General features: G+C 40.3%; 1 protein-coding gene across 1 annotated transcript in view; it reads right to left on the bottom strand.

The window, feature by feature from the left end:
- LOC135200618 (neurofibromin-like) overlaps positions 1-22,822 on the bottom strand; it is a 369,381-nt gene that overhangs the window by 320,220 nt on the left and 26,339 nt on the right. Inside the window, 7 exon segments of the mRNA XM_064229231.1 lie at positions 12,690-12,845; positions 13,894-13,967; positions 15,508-15,549; positions 15,725-15,917; positions 16,045-16,234; positions 16,743-16,936; positions 19,636-19,767. Coding sequence (XP_064085301.1) covers positions 12,690-12,845; positions 13,894-13,967; positions 15,508-15,549; positions 15,725-15,917; positions 16,045-16,234; positions 16,743-16,936; positions 19,636-19,767 — 981 coding nt within the window.

Raw genomic sequence — 22,822 nt, 5'->3', positions numbered from 1 at the left:
GGAATGACATGACCTCTGTGAACCATTTCTCTCGCCCCGGCACATCGGGGCGATCAGGGTCAACCTTGTCCCTTCTGAAGCCGCAAACTTCCTCATGACTTCCCCCATGATCTTGAATGGTGGGAAGGCATAAAGGTCTAGGCCCGTCCAACTCCAGAGCAATGCATCCACAGCGATTGCTCCTGGATCCAGGACCAGGGAGCAATACAGAGGAAGCCTCTTCGTCCTCGACGTCGCGAATAGGTCGACCAGAGAACGTCCCCACAACTTCCAAAGCTCCTGACACACGTCTTGATGCAAGATCCATTCTGTCGGCAGGATTTGGTCCTGTCGACTGAGAAGGTCCGCCCTGACGTTCTGCACTCCTGCGATGAATCTCATCAGGATCCTGATGTTTCTCAAACTTGCCCACAGCAGAATCTCCTTTGCCAGGTGAAACAGAGTCCGGGAGTGTGTTCCTCCCTGATTCTTCAAATATGCGATGGCTGTGGTGTTGTCCGAGTTGACTTGGATAACTTTGTTTGTCACTTTTTCTTCGAAGAACTGCAGCGACAGGAAGATCGCTGCCAGTTCTTTCACATTGATGTGCCAGACTACCTGTTCCCCTCTCCAGGAGCCTGAAACTTCTTTCCCTCCTAGTGTTGCTCCCCAACCCGAAATGGAAGCGTCTGAAAACAACACTAGGTCGGGGCTCAGAAGATTTAGGGATAAGCCCTCTTGCAACTTCTGAGGATCGAGCCACCATCTTAGATGGCTTTTCACCAACTCTGAGATCTTCAAGATCGCATTCAGATCGTCTTTGGCCTTCCATTCCTCTGCTAGGAAAAACTGGAGAGGCCTGAGGTGCAGTCTTCCCAAGGAAACAAACCTTTCCAGCGAGGAAATGGTGCCCAGCAGAGTCATCCATTCCCTCGCCGAGCAAGTCTCTTTCCCCAGGAAGGCTGAGACTTTCTCTAAGCCTAGCCGCTGACGTTCCTGGGACGGAAACGCCCGAAAAGCCACTGAATCCATCTGAATCCCCAGATACACGATGGACTGTGTCGGGGTCAGATGTGACTTTTCGAGGTTGACAAGAAGTCCCAGGGACTTCGCTAAGGCTAATGTTAACTGAATGTCCTTCAGACATTTCTCCTTCGACGACGCTCTGACAAGCAAATCGTCGAGGTATAGGGAAACTCTTATCCCTGAAGAATGTAACCACCTCGCTACATTTTTCATGATGACGGTAAAGACCATCGGAGCCGTGCTCAAGCCGAAACAAAGGGCTTTGAACTGCCAGACTTTGTTTCCTAAAAAGAATCTTAGATATTTCCTTGAAAGAGGGTGGATTGGAACGTGAAAGTACGCGTCCTGCAGGTCTAAGGACATCATCCAGTCGCCCGGTCTCAAGGCTCCTAGAACAGACTGAGGCGTCTCCATTTTGAATTTGATCTTTTCTACAAAAAGATTGAGCCTGCTTACGTCTAGGACTGGACGCCAACCCGACGACTGCTTCGGTACCAGGAAAATCCTGTTGTAAAATCCTGGTGACCCCAGGTCCACGACCTGCTCCACCGCTCTTTTTTCGATAATTTAATCTAATAGATCGAAAAGAATCCGCTTTTTCTCTCCCTGATATGACGGAGAAAGGTCTCTGGGAGTTGTGGATAGAGGAGGAGGATCCAAAAAGGGGATCTTGTACCCCTGCTCCACGATCTTGAGGGACCAAGGGTCCGTATCTCTCTCTCTCCATGCTCCCGCAAAAAACTTCAGTCTGGCTCCGACTGGTGTCTAAAGGACATGATCTTTATTTCGATGTCTTGGGCTTGAAGGAAGCTCTTCCTTTGAAAGCCCTCTCCCTCGAGGAGCTGCTCTCGAGGGAGGAGCTCCACGAAAGGGTTTAACCTTCTTAGGAGGTCGTACAAATGAGGACGTGGAAGGAACTGCTGGACGTCTCGAGGACTGTGCTAAGAGGTCCTGCGTAGCTTTTTCCTGCAAGCTACTTGCCAGGTCCTTGACCATAGTCTGGGGGAAGAGATGGTTCGAAAGAGGTGAAAAGAGCAGTTCCGCTTTCTGAGCGGGCGTAACCGATCTAGCGGTGAAATCACAAAGAAGAGCTCTCTTCTTAAAGAATGCCGTTCCGAAGTGCGAAACTAGCTCTTCCGAACCATCCCTGACGGCCTTGTCCATGCACGATAACACGCTGGACAGCTCCCCCAGACTGAGCGAGTTCGGGCTCCTAGATTGCAGATCTAGAACTCCCAAGCACCAGTCCAAGAAGTTGAAGACTTCCAGAGTCCGTAGCAGTCCTTTTAAGTGATGGTCCGTTTCCGTAGGCGTCCAAGACACCTTTGCTGTGGATAAAAGGGACCTCCTCTGGGCATCTACTAAGCTAGAGAAGTCCCCTTGAGCTGACGAAGGGATCTTCACACCCACGTCTCCCTTGGTCTCGTACCAAACGCCCCCTTTACCACTGAGTCTAGAGGGAGGAAGGGCGAAAGTTGACTTGCCCTGATCCTTCCTTCGATCCATCCAGTCCTGGAGTTTCTTGAAGGCCCTCTTGGTGGACAGCGAAGTCTTCATCTCCACAAACTCCGAGGTCTTACAAGACTTGGAAGACGAAAACTGTGAGGGAGGAGACCTGGGAGCTGCAGGCTGAAACTTGTCCCCGAAAGACGAACGTAACAGCCGCACAAGAACCTTGTAGTCCGAGACGGACGAAACAGAAGAAGGTTCCTCTTCAATCGAGTCCGCCGGACTACTCAGCTCTCCTTCTTCCCTAAGAGGAATAAGAGACCGCCCATCCGGAGAGGGCGTACGCCCAGCGGGTCTGGCCTTGATCAAAGACCTCCGCTGCTTGGAAGCAGAAGCCTCATCCATGATACCGTCCTTACGACGATTCTTACTGCTCGAAGGAGGCAGAGCGTCTTGACAGCGCTGAACGTCCTGAGAGACGAGTGAGACTGCCTTATTTCTATCCGAGGCGTCCTTACGCTTCTTACAAGAGCGACCAGATTTAGAAGCTAACGCCTCTTCCCCTGCTGCACGTCCTCTTCCTGCTCGGCGTCCTCCGAAGCGTCCTGGAAAGCGTCCTGCTGAGCGTCCTGCTGAGCGTCTCGTCGAGCAGCCTGCCCATGACGTCGAGAGGGAAAGAAAGCGTCCTGACGACCAGCTTTCCTACCAGGAGAACGAGATCGGCGATGAACCGAAGGAGACGCATTCGGAGAAAGAGACGAACGCGGAGAGGGAGAAGGAGACTGCTTCGTCCTCTTGACAGGCAGCCTGACGTCCTTCCTCCGCTTAGGCTCGACTGCTGCTGGGCGAGTCCTCTGAGCCATCAGAGAAGATAACTGGTCCTGAAGGGACAAAAGGATATTCTTCGTAGGAGAAGAACCAACAGAAGGAGCAGGACTGAGCCTGCGAGAAGACGAGGGGAGAGGGGACGCCTCCTTCCTTCTCACAGGTACAGCTACCTGCTTCTCCAAACAGCGACTGTAGCGCATCTCAGCGTCATCACCGGATGACATCCTACCAATCTTCTGAGGCGGAAAGGCGTCATACGCATCCGGAGAAGAGCGCAACGAAACTGGAGAGATAGGCCGTGAAGCGTCCTCACTACGAAAAGTCCTTTTCAGAGGACACGAGTCTCTCCGAGCGCTCCACCCCTTGCGCGGGGAGGATGCCTCAGAGGACGAAAAGCAGTCCTTAAGGATACGCGCCCGTGCGCGCTCCTTGGCAGCCTGGGAACTTGCACCATGGCCTGCCGAAGGGACGCCAGATCGGTGGAGAGCCCCCGTAACCCTCTTGTGGCTTTCGACATGTCCACTCCCTGAGTCCTGGGAGTCCGATAGCGGTCTAGGCCTAGAGGCATTATGGGGCCGATCTGACGCCCCCTCCACAACACTAAGGGCACGATCACACACTTTCATTGAGCCAGTTTCTAAGGCCAACACTTTTGATTCAAGAGTACGTAATGACTCCAAAATCAGAGAAAGGGCATTACCTTCTCCAGACAAAGAATCAGGGCCCGAAGGCAACATCACAGGCTTAGGAGAGACAAATTCCACAGGTGTTAAAGCAGGTGAAATGTTAGTTTCCTTACCTTTAGTAGAACCGCTCCTGGAGGAAGACCTCCTGATCCTATCGCGTTCCAATTTACGCCGATAGGAATCATGCACCTTCCATCCATCATCGGTCAATCCTTCACATTCATTGCACCGATCATCCAACAAACATACATGCCCCCTACACCCCATACATACTGTGTGGGGATCTACCAATGATTTAGGTAGCCTTACCTTACAATCACTCTTCACACACACTCTGAAACTCACTGCACTTGATCCAGACATCATGTTTACAGAAAAGCCAATCCAAAATAAAAAAACAGTCCACTATTGCGCATGCCAATCCAACAATCCAGAATCAATAACCAAAAGACAATCCAGATACTTAAAGACGAGTAAATCCAAAAATCCTAGGCGGAGGTACTGCAAACAGTTGTTTACAGCACCGGCGACAGAAAAAATATGAATAGAAAATGGGAATGGTTCCTGATATCCGCCTCCCAGCGGCGGGAATGGGTACTACCACCTGGCCGCCCACTGCGTGTGCCGCGAGTTTTGAAATTCTGTCGGAATTCGGAAAATACAGCTAAGTTTCATGAACAAACCTATAAACAAAGAAGGGAAGGTAACAGTGTGTGCAATATGCAGCTTGGAATGGTATTAGGCTAGGGATTGTCCTCTGAATTTTCATAATAGGAAAAAACTGAAACAAAACTAGCAGAAAATAAGCTGAAAACAGAAACTGTGACAGAAGAAGAGGTTTATGTAGGAGAAGTTAATAAAATAGTGGAAGAGTCGTGGGAAGTGGTTGATGCAATTTTGGACACGGTGTAAATCAACAGTTTGCGGGGAATTGTGACTAGTACGTATTTTCATGGATTTTAGTCAGGAAGAGTTGAAGAGAATGAGGGATACTAGGACAGAGTCTAATAAAGTGTTTAATTTTGGTGAGACATCCTATAAGTCGAAAGGAATAATAGAAATACCTGTGATACTAAAAAACAGAAAGTTTTATTTGAAGACAGAAATTCTGCAGGGTGATATACCCTGGCTGATAGGTAAGCAAACCATGATCAAAATGGGTATGACCCTAAATTTGAAAGAAAATTGTGTCATAATAGAAGTATTTGGGGGAATAAAAGTAGAGTTAAGAGAAGACGAACAGGGTCATTTAAGAGAACAAAGATGCTCAAATCTCATGCAAAATGACTCCATAGGATTTCGTTCAAAACTCACTAACTGGCAACTAGCATGCTCCATATTTATCTACTATTTCAATGAGAAAACGCAATTTTCGAATCGGGGGAAATAAAGGAGGTGAGATGGATAAAAGGAAAGGAGCAAGTGGCTGATGTATTAACTAAAGCAGGAGTTTCAGGGGAATATATTAGAAATTATGTAGAGGGTGAAGAGTTGGAGGATGAAGGAAATTAAGAGGGGACTAGGTTAGGAAACAGTCAGAGGGGAGGGAGAAAGAGAAAAGTGTGATTTTATGTATATTGTATGTTATTGGTATTTTATGCATTGTTGAAATATGGTGGGTGTCTTATGTATGAACAGCATATGGTTGATTCTAGAAATTGTCTGTTGATGCATTTAAGTTGTGTTGTGACATCATAGGCTGTGAGGTCATAGACAAGATGGCAGCGGCATCATGGATGTAAACAATAACACAGGCCAGTAGGAGACATGTGCCGGTAGTGTTTGGTTGGTAGGAGTTTTTGGGTCGTAAGTCTTGTTGTTATTATTAATAGGTGTTAGTTTTTCCAGACCTCTGAGTCTCAAGTAGACTCTTCTCGGGCTGGTTCTCAGGGATCAATCCTGAGAAGAACAAAAAAAAAAAAAAAAAAAAAAAAAAAAAAAATTAGACTTTATTTGAGAAACCCGTCTTATTTAAAAAAATTTATGATTTTATTAATTGAAAAATCCCTGCTTTCCGCAAGAATATTTTTCATTTCTGAACTCCGCAGATAAATAGATCTTTGCTGGGTCCAATTTGGGCACTCAACAAGCAAATGCTGTACTGTCATGGGTGTTTGACATCTGTTACATTTCACTGGGTCAGCATGTGGTGTTGACATCAAGTGACCATGTGAGAATCTTGTGTGTCCTATACGTAGCCTTGCTAGGATCACCTCTTTTGCTCTTTCCTCCTGTGAGGATGTCCTCCATGCATAGACTTCAGTTTTTATATTTTTAAGTTTGTTTGTTGGCGGCACCGAGGCCCATTCTTCTTTCCAATCCTGGTAAATTAATGTTTTAATTTTTAACTGATTTTACCCAGTCTGACCACTGGGGCATATGAAATTGTTGGAGGATAGTGCAGGCTAATTTGGCAGCAGAGTCTGCATATTCATTTCCTTTTATTCCCACGTGTGCTGGGATCCAACATATTTCCATTGATATTCCTGATTGGAGGAGGTTGATGAATTTTTATTTGAATTTCCTGTACTATTTGGTTTCCTGATTTATACTGTCCTATTGCATCTATAGCGCTACGTGAGTCACTGAAAATTACAGAGACACTTGCTTTTGCCTCAGATATCATATCTAGAGCCATCTGTATGGCTGTGACTTCAGCAGTAAATATTGATGATATTGAAGGTAGGCTTTTTTTACTTAACATATTTTTCGAATATGCAGATGCTCCTACTCCAACATTATTTTTGGAGCCGTCTGTATATATCATAAATTTGTCGCCTTTTCTTCTAATGTGCTCCAAAGCATGTTGGCGGTACATTTCCGTACTTGTCATTTGTTTTTTGAGTAGGTAAGACAGGGAGGTACATATCTTTACTCTATTTAAAATCCATGGTGGTGGCAATTCCATTGGTGGGTGAAAAATTGGATTCATATTATGTATGTCATTATGTATCTAGCTCTTTTTGGGAAAGAGCTAGTACTATTAACTGCTGTTACTTGATTACAGTTTTGGAAGCAGTAAGTTGCAGGAGACGATTCCCGCTTGCATTGAAAGACCTCTTTGTATTGTTATTAAATTACGGTGATGTTTTAAGGGCAAAATACCTGCCTCCACCAAAAGTGAGTTTGTTGGGGACGATCGGAAAGCTCCTGTGCACAATCGCACGCCTTCATGGTGCACTGCATCGAGAGATTTTAATGCAGATTCTGAGGCGGATGAATATATTGGACAGCAGTAATATATTATGGATAAGACTGTTGCCTTATATATCATTAATAAAATGTCTCGCTTTGCTCCCCAATTAGTGTGTGATAACTTTTTTAATATGGCAAGGGCTTTGATTTGATGTGCTCTTTCCAATTTAAATGTTGATCAAATATTACTCCTAGATACTTGATTTTTGTACAAAATTGTATTTCAGTGCTATAAAGATGCAGTTTGATTGTTTGGTTCTTCATCCACCTTTTGTCTTTGTAGAAGACGATTGCTTTTGTTTTATCAGTTGAAAATTTAAATCCAACTGAATTTGCCCAACTACATATATTTGAAATGGCAGTACTGAGAACTCTCTGAGCATGTCTCAGATTACTACTCGTATAGTAAATGACAAGTCATCAACATATAAACTGTTTTTTACACCACTTGGTAAATTTATAGTAATGTCATTGATTGCTAAAGCAAACAATGTACAGCTCAAGACACTACCTTGAGGGATTCCTTCTTCCAGTTTATAGGTTACTGAGTAGGAATTTTCTACTCTTACTTGAAAAGTTCTGTTTGTTAAGAAGTTCTTAATAAATATTGGTAAGTGGCCTCTTAGTCCCTTGGAGTGGAGTTTTTGCATGATGTTATGTTTCCTCCGTGGTGTATCGTATGCTTTTTCTATATCAAAAAATATAGCTACTGTTAATTTCTTTTGTTCAAAGCCTTTTTTGATATGATCTTCTAATGTGTTAAGGGATCTAGGGTTGATCTGCCAGCTATTGAACCAGATTGTGTTGGTGTTAAAATGGATTCTTTGGTTATTACATACGTTAATCGTGCATTAACCATTTTTTCTAAGATTTTGCATAGGCAACTTGTTAGAGATATCGGTCTATAATTGGATGGATTACTTGCATCCTTTCCTGGTTTGTTTATTGGAATAATTATGGCATGTTTCCATTTATCAGGAAAGACACGTTTTAGCCAGATACTATTGTAAAATTTTAATAAATATGGATTTAGCTATAGGAGCTAATTTTTCTATCATTTCAAATGATATTTTATCATATCCTGGTGCAGAGGGATGACAAGAGTTGATGGCATTATCTAGTTCATCCATGTCAAAAATATAGTATATTCCAGGTCTTCAAGAGTTTCAAAATTGAGTATTATATTTTCTTTTTGTTTTCTGATACTTTGAAAATGTGTATCTAGGCTGGAGTAAGCACTGATGTTTTCAAAATGTTTCCCAATTATGTTTGATATTTCATAAGTATCATGGTATATTTTTCCATTTAAATGTATTGCACTTCTTGGAGGTCTTATATGTTTTCCATTGATTTTCCTTATCTTTTTGCCAGACATCCCTTGTGGATGTGTTTGAAGATATGTTTGAGACATATTCCTTCCATGATGCGATTTTTTCAGCTATTACCGTTTTTCTAAATTTGGCTGTATATTTGTTATATAGTGGTTTAATGTGGTTAATTGTTATGTTTGTTATAACTATTTTGTTTAATATGTTTATACTATAGGGCATTTTGTTGAGTGATTTAAGGCGAGTTTTGAGTCTGTTTAGATTGCGACTCAATATATGGTTTTTATTTTACTTAATGTTGTTAATGTTGGATTCCACCATGGGACAGGGGATTTTGTGGAATGTGTTTTGGTTTTTGGAATACTTTTATCTGCAGCATTTATTATGAAGTTTGAGAAGGATTCACATGTAGTATTGTGATATTCATTATGTGGGAATGGTGGTATGTTTCGTGTGTATAGGAAATATTTATCCCAGTTAGCTTTTTGGATATTATATCTTGTAGGTGGCAATATTTTGACATTTACTTAAGTAGTTCAGAATGATTGGGAAATGGTCACTTGTGTATGAATCGTCTAGACGTTCCATTCAAATTTCTCCGCTACATCATTTGAACATAATGAAATGTCAATTGAAGAAAAGGTTAGGTGTGTATTTGAAAATATGTTGGAACTTCACTTTCATTGAGACAATACAGGTTGTTTTTCATTATAGTATTCTCTATGTTGATTCCGGATGTGTCAGTGGGGTTATTAATATCCCATAATGGATTATGTGCATTAAAATCTCTACTATAAGAGTGGTTCCTGTATACTTTTGCTAATAAGTTCAGAAAAATCACTGAAATTTGCACATTGAAATTTGGTTGGTTATATAAATACAAAATAGTAATTTTACTTTTATCAGGCATATACAGTTTAATTGATGTTATTTGATATGGCATAGATGGTATGTCAACAGGTTCATATGTAATGCTATTATGAACGTATATGGCTGTGCCTAATTTTCCACCGTCAGTTGGTGAATAACAGGCAATTTTATAGTGTTGGATATTTGTAGGGTTACTTCCTATATGTTGTAGACATATGCACATTAGGGTTGTGGTCTCGTATGATTCTTTGTAATTCACCCAGACGTAGTCGGGTTAAGAGACCATTTATATTCCATTGAATGATTTTATATTCCATTATTGGGAGGAATTGGTGTTAAATTCTGTAAATTGATTGCTGATTTTACTTTATCTCGTAGTTTATATGCATTTGAATTTATTTGTGGTTTTTAATCGTTGTATTTGTATGTTGGTTATTAGATTCTGCAGTTGTTTGTTTTTCATAGTTGAATATTAATAAGTCTATTTTTGATTTTATAATTTCCTTTTTGTATTTTAAGGATTCAGAACATAATTCGTTCTCATGTTGGTGTGTTAAAGGGCACCTCCTTAATTTGGTAAAATTGTCAATACAATTTCGTACTGTGTCCTCTGTCTTGGTAGTTAGTTGGTTATATTTTACTACAAAGCATTCATTACAACCACAAGATGAAGCATGTTTGGTAATGTTAATTATTGGTTCAGAAGTTTTTGGTCTAGCTTTAGAAATTTCTGGTTTTGTAATTCTATTGTTCCTTTTCTGTTAGTGATAAGGACTGTTGGTTTGAGGGGTTATTTGTTTTGTTGTTGTTAATGGGATATTTCGGTCTTGTGGATGGTTGGGGGGTGATAGTTATATTTTGGTTTGGTTTAATGGTATGATTTTCATTAGTATTATTTGATGGAACTTGTAAAGAGTGATCTTTACTGTCCGATGTTGGCTGTTTGATTGAGATTGAGGGTAATTGTGTATTTCCACTTGTGATGAGGTTAGTTTAATATCTTTTTTAAAATGTTCTCCTGGTGTAGTTGGAGTCTCTCTGGATTGATTGTAATTTTCAATATTTACCTTTTTTCCCTTAGGTGGGGTTCTTTCTAGAATTCTTTTCTTTTTGCCAGTTCGATTATCATCATTATTTAATTCTTCTTCTATTGGAAGTTCTTTTCCATGGATAACTGAATCATCTATGTTAGTGGTGGTATTGGTTGTTGTAATATCACTTTTATTTTGTGTTTCAGTATTATTGGTATGAAATCCAGTTTGCCCTGTTTATACTATCTTGTTTGTCATTGTGCTGTATTTGATGTCTTGATTTTTAGTCACATTTGAAAAGGTGGGGGTTTTGGATGGATTGTTAACGCCTCTTACTTTTAGCTCAAGTCTGGCTTCCAGATGGACATTCCTGTCCTATTTATTAACAACTGAAGTTCTGTGTATATTGTAAAATGAACACTCCTTAGATTTTGCGTGATGGGCTAGTCCACAATTAATACATTTTGATTGATTACAGTTCCAATTAGTGGTATGGTCATCTGATGCACAGACTGCACATATAGCTTTATTACGGCATCTTTTGTATGTGTGTCCATACCTTGAGCACTGTGTACATTGTAATGGTTTAGGAACAAAAAGGACGAACTTCTCTATTTTGTCCAAGAATTTTTATTTTAAATGGTAAGTCTTGGCCTGTAAATTTTATTTTGGCAATGTTGTTATTTTTACTTTTATCTTTCCTACTTGAAATAGAGTATATTTCTAAATCGTGGATATTGTTATATCTCAATTTTAGGGAGTCTAGCAATAGTTGTTTTGAAGGAAGCTCCTGCTCGCTATTGGGTAGGATGACTGTACCCTGTACATAATTCAATGTTTTCGTGGCTTGTAATTATTACCTTTATATTATTTATTTCTGTTATACTTGAAAAGGCAGTGGACTGCTTTTTATTGGTTACTTGGATAAGCCATTCATTGTCCTTGATGTGTCTGCATTCCATGTTTTGTGTTGGATATATGTTAAGTAATTTGTTTTCTAGCATCGCTGCTGAGATTTTGTTGTCAGCTGAGGACTAGAAATCTTGACCAATTACCTGGTCCAAAGAGGTCATCAAAATGTACCAATGTGGGATTAAGTCGGTAATTTTTGTTTCTTTTGTCCTTGTTTTATGTATTTTGCTTGTCTATTATGATTTTTATATTTTTCTGTATTGCTGGGAGGATTATTTGTCTCTAATTCAGAATTATGTTCATCATATATGGTTCCATTGTTACGATATTGGAGTTTACCAATTTATTTTTGTTTGTTTCTTTTTTATTTATGCACTCTATTTGGTTTTCTGGCTCTGCTGCTTTACTTGGAACAGGGTGTTCCTTTGTATCTTTTATAGTACTTTCACTACTTGTGAAAGTACTATAAAAGGAAATTCGGGAGTGACGTGCCAATGGTCATCAACTGTGCCGTAGTTTTTCCATCATGGGCCAGTGGGGTACTCAAATCATTTATTTCACAGTTCATAAATTTGAGTTTTTACAAAAAAAAAAAAAAAAAAAAAAAAAATCTTGAAAAGATATCATTGGCCCTTCGCGAAGTTAAATCTTCTGCCAAAGGCACAAGTGAGAAAGGACTCCCAAATGTCCACATCCCTACCCTACCCCAAAAGGGGATGGCATAACATGATTAGTATGGCCCAAGTGTAAGCAGAACCCGCTTGCTAGGACTAAGAGTATTATGTTAATACAATTATCCCCATCCTAATCACATTATGGGCAAACTGGATAGAATGCCGAGAGTTCTATTCCTAGAACCAGGCCCCCCCTGGAATCCGTGGTCCAGCTCCACAGAATAGTTCCGCCTGAAAAACAGGTCCGAACATTGTCGGGTAGATGATGGATCTACCACAGTTCTCACTATTTAGCTTCGGATTTAACTCCACGTTAAGCCATGATATGTTTTCTCATTTATTTGCTTTTAAAAATTTTGGCAAAAAATGGAAAAGTCCACATAAGTTTACTCGAAAATATATAATGTCATATGGGACTCTTGGGTTCGAACCTGGGAAGAGATTCCTGAGGTTCGAGAGCCCCCTCACCACGTCAAGGTGGTCCCAAAATGAGGGGGAAGTCTTGTTGTGCTGTTGATCTAAGGTGATTTCTGGAGTATACTGGAGTTGGAGAATGCATACATGTGGGTAGATTATTCATTTGTGTAAAGAAAGTTAAGCTAGGCTAAAATTCAAAGTGGCAACTTTAAACCTTTCACAACTGTTCTGACAGGCACATTCAACAAGCATTCCTTAATATTTAAATATCCCTATATATAAACGAACACTTACCTCTAATTCATGTTCACTACTCTGATGGGAGTGTCTTCTCTTACAGACTGATCGATGAAAACTGTCTGTTATTTGGGCATCATCGAGCTTAGCCTTTGGGTAGGAAACAAGCATTTTTGTTGAATTTTCCCAATTAATGAATGTATCTTCCCAAGCCTGAAACAAAGTAAGATTTCCATTTCAAAAAAAGGCCTTGATAAGATAAGAGAAGGAAGAGAAGGGCAAAAATAAACAGAATGAATTACAAGAGAAATTTTCAATAGGAGGTAGACATTTACAAGTCTAAAAATATCTCAAAACGGTTTTTATAATCAAATAAAGGTAGGAGACATACGAAAATAAAGGCAACGCAAAACAAATCTTCATTTTTTTAAAAATAAGTGAGCACTTGTAATAAATTCTGAAAAAAAAAGGTTGCAGATAACACCTTGTAATAAGATTTAAATCTATTCATGGTGACAAGAATGCTAAACCCATTCCATCATATTTCATATTTCAGGTTTATATTGTATATAATGAAACCTTGATTTTAATGATTTCAAGAGGAGAGCCAGTTCTGGGGGTAAAAATCCTAATTTATTGAGCAAAACATTAATGAAACCGATTTAAAAATTTAGAAGCAGCAGCTTAAAGTCACAATATTCAAATAGGATCCCTATGTAGGAGTAGCCTAACTGTAGGCTAGTGGGCGACAACGGTAACTGGATGAAGATTTTAAGACTATTAAGCTTCCTTTAGCCTCTATTGTCTAATTCAAAAGGAAACAGGTACAATATTCCATTTTGATACCACTTTCTCATTAAAGTTAATTGTAACTAAAAGAATATTCATTGAGCAAATACAGTTCTGGTGCAGTTGTGGGAAATACCCCATAACTTTAAATTACTTTAAATGGTTTTGAGGTTACTTTATTCTAACTTTTTACAGATTTTCGTACAGAAAGAAGCATTGTGATGTTTATACAAATAAAACAAAGCAAGGTTAACAATGATACTGTAAATCACAGTAGCATGTCATTTCTTTGCTTTTTATCTTGTCTTTTAAATGACAAACCTCCCTAATTAAAGACTAAGTGCAATTTAGATGAGCTGTGAAATAGGAGGCAGGGAAGAGTCCACTGCTCAGTAGATTAAAAAAATAAAACAATCATAAACAATCAAATGCAGAGATGTGTGAATCAGTTAGAAACACTGTAATACAGTACCTGAAGACATCCTGGAGTCCATTTTTCTATTTTACGCAAGAGAGCCATAATGCGTTTCTGAAGTGCTGCTCGACCTGAAACAAAAACAAAAATTAATTGACTCTCTTCAACTTTAAAAATTTTAAGTTACAATTTACTTTGAAGAGTAACATTAGATCAATGCTGAATATTGCCAATTCAAGTTCCACCTAAAAGGATACCTAGAAAGTGATATTTCCAGATACCACACATTTCAGTCAGATCAATCACTTAACTCTTTCACCTATTACTTCTAACAGACAAAGATAGATAAAAACCAAACAGAATACCAAAATTAAATGGACTGGGGCTTGACTTCCTGGCGATCCTCAAACAATACTACTTTGATACTTCTTCCCAAGTAGAAGTACAGTGAGACAGTGAAGATTCTTTGCAAACTCACTCTGTATACACCTACCCTGCTTTGTATATTTTGCATTTCATTCATTCCCACTATTCTCTTCCCAAATTACCATCCAGCTTCTTCAATCTATTCTTGCATCAATTTTCAGCTCTCACTGAACAACAAATTCATGTAAGCATTATGTATATACCTTGGAATATGCCTCAGATGTCTTCTTATGGTACTCATATTAATCCTGACAGCACATCACCTGGTAACCCATTCACAATGTTTCCAGTCAAGTTTAAAAAATTTGAGTTGAAATAGCAACATCCCTTATGCTCTTTAAAAATGTTGTGCGCATACTAAATAAAGGGTACTCATGTGGAAAGGAAGGTTGGGTATAGGATAAAAGCACAACTTTACCTAGATGCATTTATTATTTCCTTTACTGCTTTCAATTTGTGTAAATGGTACTTGAAGTATATTGTTCTCAAATTTAATATACATTAGATTGACAGCAGAAAAGGAAATGAATTTATTAAATAAACGTATTAATCATTCCAGTAATATGCAGTATCCTAATGGATAATACCCCTATTTAATAAATTAATTTCCTTTTCTGCTCTCAATCTAATGTATAAGTGATACCTGATGTATAATGTCCCTTAATTTAACATACTGTACCCTAATGGAAATGTACTTTTGTTTAATCTGGTTACAGAAAACTGAATGGAATGCATACAGACTGTACACTACTGGCTGAATCAAAGCAGTACAAGATGGAATGACCTGCATGGGAGGGTCCTTCTCTTACCTTGAAGAATTCTGTTTCTTAAAATGCACCATGTCCAAAGGTTTAAATACAGTAGCAATTTTAGGTATTATAAAAAATTGAACAGCTATAAATACATTAAACTTTATTAATACATAACTTCCGATTTCCGACAGAACTAACAAATCTCTATCCCAGTACCAATTCTGGATATCAGTAACTTGGAAATAATAGGTATATGTTTAAGTGCAGTCACATTCCTTTGATGTGGTTCTATAATGCAGTAAATATTTCATTTCACTGAGGTAGAGTAAAAACACTGAATTTATGTATGCAATTCCTTAATTACAATTAGTATCCCAAGAAGCTTAGCCTGAATACTGCATGGAACATATAATCCTTATAAAAATTTATGGGAACCTACAAATGCACATTAAACATCTTGGGGAGACATGAGTACTGTGCAATATAATCTTACCCTGCTGATGTTGTTGACAAACAATTCTTGATTCCAATGAAGCTGCATTAAGAAAATGGGATTTGTTCATCATCTAACTGTCATCAACTAAGCATCATAAAATCCATCATTCTTATTTTTCATCAGAGTCAATAAACAGCCAAAAAGGTGATATATATAGTATACGTCAGTGAAAAGTCTGATTGCAATGAATAAAAGAGTCAAGCAAAAGATATACCTGTAGTTAAGATTGTTGACGCTGCAGCTAACTCCTGGTACACATGGTAATTGGGCAATAAATAAGTAACAGTTGCTGTGACCTCATCCCAGACACACCTAATGTCAGCTTCTTCACACAGCAAAGCAAAACATGACATGGCCACTAAAACAGCATCCATATCAATACTCCACAGGTACATAAGAAAGACAACCTGTAGGGAACAAGAACAGAATGAATATGAGAAAGAAAAAGACATGAACATTTACTTAACACACAAATATCAATGAAAATCTGCAAGCAAGTGACATGCGATAAAATAACTCGAAAAATATTCTTACCTCTAGTTTAATGTGAGCCTGTTTACATATAGCAATGTGAGCTCCAATATTGCAGTTGGCATAATCTTTGTGACGCAGTAGGAATGCATTTCTGCACACTAAAATATCTCTCAGCCATTTTAGAATTTCTGTGTAGTTGATGATTTGATGCTGTATTAATTTTTGTGATATTGAAAACAGCACCTGTGAACTGGAAGTATAAAAACAAAACTCTTAGTTACCCAGTAACTGATAGTCTTTACTAAAATCAATCCATAATTTTTTCTCAAGTACATGAAACTTACTCTGAAGAGCATCTATTCAAAATCCATGGAAAAAATGAATTGCACAAATGTTACAAAAATAATTTTCCCAATTTTGGAATAGGAATATAAAATTTAGGCCTAAGACCAAGTGCTGGGCCTATGAAGTCTTTCAGTGCAGAGAGGGAGCTTGAGAGCAAAGAAGGTTTTAAAGTGTAAAAAGAAGAAAACATTGGAATTTGCACTATAAAACAATTGTCACGAGAAGGTGGAAAGTAAGATGAGAGAAAGAAATGAACAGACATACAGTAAAAGGAATGATAGGGGTTGTAGCTATGGGCAAAGGGATGCAACAAAAAATCTAAGTAATGCCTACAGTGCACTGTGAGGTGCACTGATAGCATTACCACCCCATGTGGATCTCTTCCTAAATCTATAGGCTCACAAGATACTAACCTCACATCCCAAAACGTATTGATGGGAGCCTCAGGATTCCACATCTCAATCTTTTCTGGTTGATGTAAAACGAGCAATGCTTCCATAGCCTCTGCTGCCACATCCGGCATGGACGGGTTATGAACTAACGATACCAAACCATTTATGAGTTCTAGGGTTGAACTCTGAATTTCATGTCCAGCTTTACCTTGATTCTGCAAAATAATCAGATACATTATACGCTTAAAAAAAAGCAAAGGAACTAAGAAGTAACTTGAGAGGTATCTTACAAACAATGAATAGATTGAAATTTAATAAATGTCTCAGTTCCTTACAAATACTGTATCATTCTAAGAGTGCATAATCTCCTTTGATTTTCCTGACTTGTTCCATTTACTTTTTTGTTAAAGGTACTATTATGTCACATATATTTCCAAACAATATTCTAAAAACATTCCTTTTTACTATGCAATAATGCATGCTTCCTCAAACACTAAATGACAGATTGCATTTACATTTACCAAGTTAAACCTTCTACATACGACCACTAAATGACAGATTGCATTTACCAAATTAACCCTGCTACATACAACCACTAAATTACTAGTTGCATTTACCAAGTTAAACCTGACATCTAAGCTACATACAAAACTGAATGATCAGCAGTATTTTAAAATGACAAATTTTTAACCAATTTGTATTTTTCATAACTAACAAACCTGAGGTCTTAACATTAGGATAATACTAGCGCCAAGCTGGAAACCGGCAGAATTAAAATTAAACATGACAGATCCTGGGACTATTGGCATCTATACCAAGTCACGGGGCATGCATTACCCAGAATGTCCTCCGCGTCCCGTGACCAGTCAGTTACCTTTCCAACCCAGTTTAGACTGCTAGAGGGGTGGTTAGAGGTGGGCCTTTACCTGTTAAGACCTCAGGTTTGTTAGTTATGAAAAATACAAATTGGTTGAAAATTTGTCATTTGTTCATATACGGAACAACCTTCGGTCTTAACATTAGGATAGACTTACTTATTGGTGGGAGGTAAGTCTTTATAACTGACTGGGAGTTTGCCACCTTTATCCATTTCCGAATAGTATGTGTATTCTAAGACAATGGCCTATAACTCTTGAACCAAAGATATTTGAGAATCTATTGGTTTCCCCCCACTGGGTGTTCATAGGATGCCATGGTTTATTATACTACGGAAGATGGAGAACTATCCATGCTCCTAAACCATTCCTGTCCCTTGCATCTGGATCTATTATCACCCCTCTCTTTCCCTACTATAGAGAGGAGTGTGTTGCTACTGAAAAGTATACTATACTCTAGATTATCATTACAGTATTGGCTGACCACCTCACCTGCATCTAGTCCGCTCCAGCTTATGATGGTACTCTCCTTCATACTGCCCATAGGTAAAGGAGTAGAAAGAAAGTAGTAAAGAAGAAAAACCAGTCATCTCATTCATTCTACTTTCATACCTTCATCTTAGACTAGACACAAACTGACCCGCCAGGGGTACCAGATGAGGTATACTACTTGCTGGGCCGCCACCACTGGACCCAAGGAAAAAGTGTCCAAGGATCTATGGGCAACATTGTTTAAATAAAAAGAAGTGAAAATTTGTTGGCGTTGCCAAATACCAGCTTTCAGAATTCTCTCTACAGACATATTTTTCTTGAATGCCAAAGAAGCACTCAAGCCCCTGATGTCATGAGCTCTAGCTCTCTCCTGGCTATTTGACCCTCTGTCTTCTGTCCTGATAGTTTCTCTTAGCCAAAACGATAATGTATTCCTGGACACTTCCTTTTTGATCCGTCCTGTACTTACGAACAGTCTCCGGCATACCCTCCATTCTCTGTGCCTCTGAAGCCGACACCTGGAACAAAGATGGTGATGCTCCCCCCCTCCCTGCCAGGAATAACGGAGCATAATTATTCATAAAATTACCCAAAACCCCTCATGGAGTTTCCGATAGCGAATTGCTAGAAGAAACTGAAGGAGTATGGGAAAAATCAAAAGCAGGCAATGAAACACATGGAGCAGTCTGGTGTATCGCCAATACAAAAGAAGCCGACGACGCTTGGTCATCCAAAGATGGCGTCGTCTCCTTTCTCTTGTACTGGCCTTTCTCATAAAACTTTCTTCACTGTTCCACCGACCAACCACGACAAACTGAACAAGGATTAGTAATAGTACATACGTTTTCTCTGCACCTACTACACGTTGGATGAGGATCTGTAGCCACCGAAGTTAAAAATCTTGAACAAGGGAACCCACTCACTCCAGAGCGTTTCCTTTGTCTCTTCTGAGAACCGGAAGAAGCTCCCGTTGGTTGAAGTAAAATCTCCATCTCACAACTTACCACACACCTTACAGATCACACCCACACTGAGAACACGTTAGCGAAAGAAATTTAAAAAGTGAAAAATGAATAAAATCGGGCAAACTAAAAAACCGGCTTTAAAACAGATAGCAAGTAATCATGTCCTATCTTAGAGGCGGTAGGAAAGTAACTGGCTGGTCACGGGACGCGGAGGGCATTCTGGGTAATGCATGCCCTGTGACCTGGTATAGATGCCAATAGTACCTGGATTTCACGTTTAATTTTAATTCTACCGGTTTCCAGCTTGGCACTAGTATTATCCTCATGTTAAGACCTCAGGTTTGTTCCATACATGAACAAACCTTAGTTCCTCCAAATACCAAATGTTCCGTGGCAAAAAAAACTAACCTAAACCCACCAGCCACAAGTAAAATTACATGTAATCCGTAAACATTGCCAAGGAAGATGTCGAATTAAAATTTCCTAAATGCTTACACTGACCTCTTAAGTAGAGGCCAATATGTTTTACAAATTCACATCACACTTATTCTACAATTAAAAATATAGAAGAATTGGACTCACATTGAGCATAAGCATAGGATCTGCATGAATAAGACGAACCATCCAAAGCAGCAGATTCTTATAAGATGGAGCTTCGTCTGAAGATTTCTCTTTGAACTTTAATGTGGACACTTTCTCCTTTAACGATAAACTCTGCAAAACAAATGTGTAATTCTAAGATTCTAAATTCACGAGACAAACTTATGGAGCAACAGCGAGCAACATATTTTATCAATAATGGAAGCTGGCAGTCACCTGAAAAGCTGCTAGTCATCACAATGCAACATGGAAAACAAAATGCTAAAACTTGCTAGTGAATGTACCACTAATATATTATAAAAATGATATTGTAATGATACAATTAAGTTTGTTCATACTTACCTGGCAGATATATATATAGCTGTATTTTTCCGAATCCGACAGAAATTTAAACACTTACGACACACGCAGTGGGAGTCAGGTGGTTAGTACCCATTCCCGCCGCTGGGAGGCGGGTATCAGGAATCATTCCCATTTTCTATTCATAATTTTTTATTTCCACTGTCTCCTGAGGGGAGGTGGGTGGGTACTTGATTATATATATCTGCCAGGTAAGTATGAACAAACTTAATTGTATCATTACAATATCATTTTGTTCATGAAACTTACCTGTCAGATATATATATGTATAGCTGAATCCCACCTTTGGTGGTGGGAGTAGACAGAATAGAAGATTTTAGGAAAACAACATATATGCAGATAATTGATATCTTGATTCCTTACCTGTTAGCATAGCTGACTTCGTGGTTACTGCCGCGTAAGTCTGCTTGTGCTACTAGAGTTGCCAGCGAGGTAGACGGTCCCACGTTGGCCAAGTGAACTTCGCACTCGGCTGCTAATTCGGTGGCCCGAGTTCGATTCTCGGCCCGGCCAACGTGGAACAAGAGAGATTTATTTCTGGTGATAGAAATACCTTTCTCGATATAATGTGGTTCGGATTCCACAATAAGCTGTAGGTCCCGTTGCTAGGTAATCAATTGATTCCTAGTCACGTAAAAATATCTAATCCTTCGGGCCAGCCCTAGGAGAGCTGTTAATCAGCTCAGTGGTCTGGTAAAACTAAGATATACTTACTTACTTACGAGGTAGAGACCTATATAGCTGGTGCACTCCAGATGATCTGTCAACAGGGGCGAGACCACGACGTGACTAGACCATTGACCATACAAATGAGGGCAACGAAATAAGTAAAAACCAACCACCTGGCGTAGCCTACCAAAAGTATCCCACATAGACTAAGCTAATGGAAGGGAGATCCGCCGCAGGCGGTCAACCCCACAACCATAACACAAGTTAAAAACTCCCTAACCATTAAACAGGATAGGATGAGCGCTACCGGCCTGCCCCCAAAACAGTGTCTGCAGCGACGTATGGTCCCGAGCGAGTAACAATTTTCGTATGTTGCTTTCACCTCCCGCAGGTAGTGTGAAGCGAACACCGAATTGCTTTGCCAATAAGTGGCGCCCAAAATGTCTTTGATTGCCATATTTTTGTGAAAAGCCACCGAAGTAGCAATAGCCCTCAACTCGTGGGCTTTCACTTTCAGAAGCTCCATGTAACTTTCACTACACTTTTCATGGGCTTCCTTAACCGTACTTCTTAAGAAGAACGCCAGTGCATTCTTCGACATCGGAAGATCTGGTTTTTTTCACAGAGCACCACAAGTTCTCCGAAGAACCTCTGCATGCTCTGGTTCTCTGAAAACAAATAAAACTTGAGAGCCCTGACAGGACACAGGACTCTCTCAGCTTCAGGTCCCACTAGCTCCGACAACCCCTTGATCTCGAACGTTCTCGGCCAAGGGTTGGAAGGGTTCTCGTTCTTTGCTAAGAACGTAGGACTTAAGGAACAAACTGCACTATGATCCTTGAACCCAATATGCTTGCTTATGACTTGAATTTCGCTAACCCTCTTCGCCGTCGCCAGAGCGGTTAGGAAAATGGTCTTCTTAGTAAGATTCCTAAGCGAGGCTAAATGGAGCGGTTCAAATTGACTCGACATGAGAAACTTCAGTACCACGTCTAAGTCCACGATGGTACTTTAGGTTGGAGAACTTTCACAGTCTCAAATGATCTAATGATCATGAATGTCTCTATCATTCACTAAGTCGAGTCCTCTATGTCTGAAGACCACAGAAAGCACGCTTCTGTAGCCTTTAATCGTGGGAACGGCTAGTTTCGCTTCTTTCCTAAGGTGAAGAAGGAAATCTGCTATCTGGCTCACAGAGGTTGAGGTGGAGGAAATGCCCTTCCTTCTGCACCAACTTCTAAAGACAGCCCACTTTGATTGGTAAAAACTGCGATTGAGGAGGGCCTCCTTGCGGTGGCAATCGCCGTTGCCACAGGTCTTGAAAAACCCCTTCGCTCTGGCCAACTTCTTGATAGTCTGAACGCAGTCAGACTCAGAGCGGGGAGGTTTTTTGTGGTACCTCTCGAAGTGGGGCTGTCTGAGTAGATCTTCCTTAGGGGCAGAGTCCTCGGAAAGTCTACTAGGAAGGACATCACCTCCGTGAACCAGTCGGCCGCTGGCCAGAAGGGGGCGATGAGGGTCATTCTCGCTCCTTCTGATGCAGCGAACTTCCTCATTACTTCCCCGAGGATTTTGAGGTGGGGGAAAAGCGTAAATGTCTAGTCCCGACCAATTCCACAGTAGGGCGTCTACTGCCACTGCTCCCGGGTCCAGAACTGGGGAGTAATACAGCGGAAGTCTCTTCGTTCGGGAAGTTGCGAAAACGTCCACATGAGGACGTCCCCACAGCTTCCATAGCGCCTGGCATACTTCCTGATGAAGGGTCCATTCCGTCGGCAGAAGCTGTCCTTGCCGACTGAGAAGGTCCGCTCGCACGTTTTCCACGCCTGACACAAACCTTGTCATAATCGTGACGTTTTTGCGACTTCGCCCAAATCAGGATATTCCTCGCGATGACGAACAGAGAATGAGAGTGAGTTCCCCCCTGTTTCCTGAGGTATGCCAAGGCTGTGGTGTTGTCCGAGTTTATCTGAACCACTTTGCTGGAGACTTCCTCCTCGAAGAACCTTAGAGCGAGGTAAACCGCTGAGAGTTCTTTTAGGTTGATGTGCCAGGACACCTGTTCCCCTCTCCAGGTGCCTGACACTTCTCTCCTCCCAGTGTTGCTCCCCAACCCGTGGAGGACGCGTCGGAGAACAAC

Source organism: Macrobrachium nipponense, chromosome 27 (assembly GCF_015104395.2).
Source record: "Macrobrachium nipponense isolate FS-2020 chromosome 27, ASM1510439v2, whole genome shotgun sequence".
Classification (NCBI taxonomy): Eukaryota; Metazoa; Arthropoda; class Malacostraca; order Decapoda; family Palaemonidae; genus Macrobrachium; species Macrobrachium nipponense.
The sequence above is the reverse complement of the archived record's forward strand: the minus strand, read 5'-3'. Positions and strand labels throughout refer to the sequence as shown.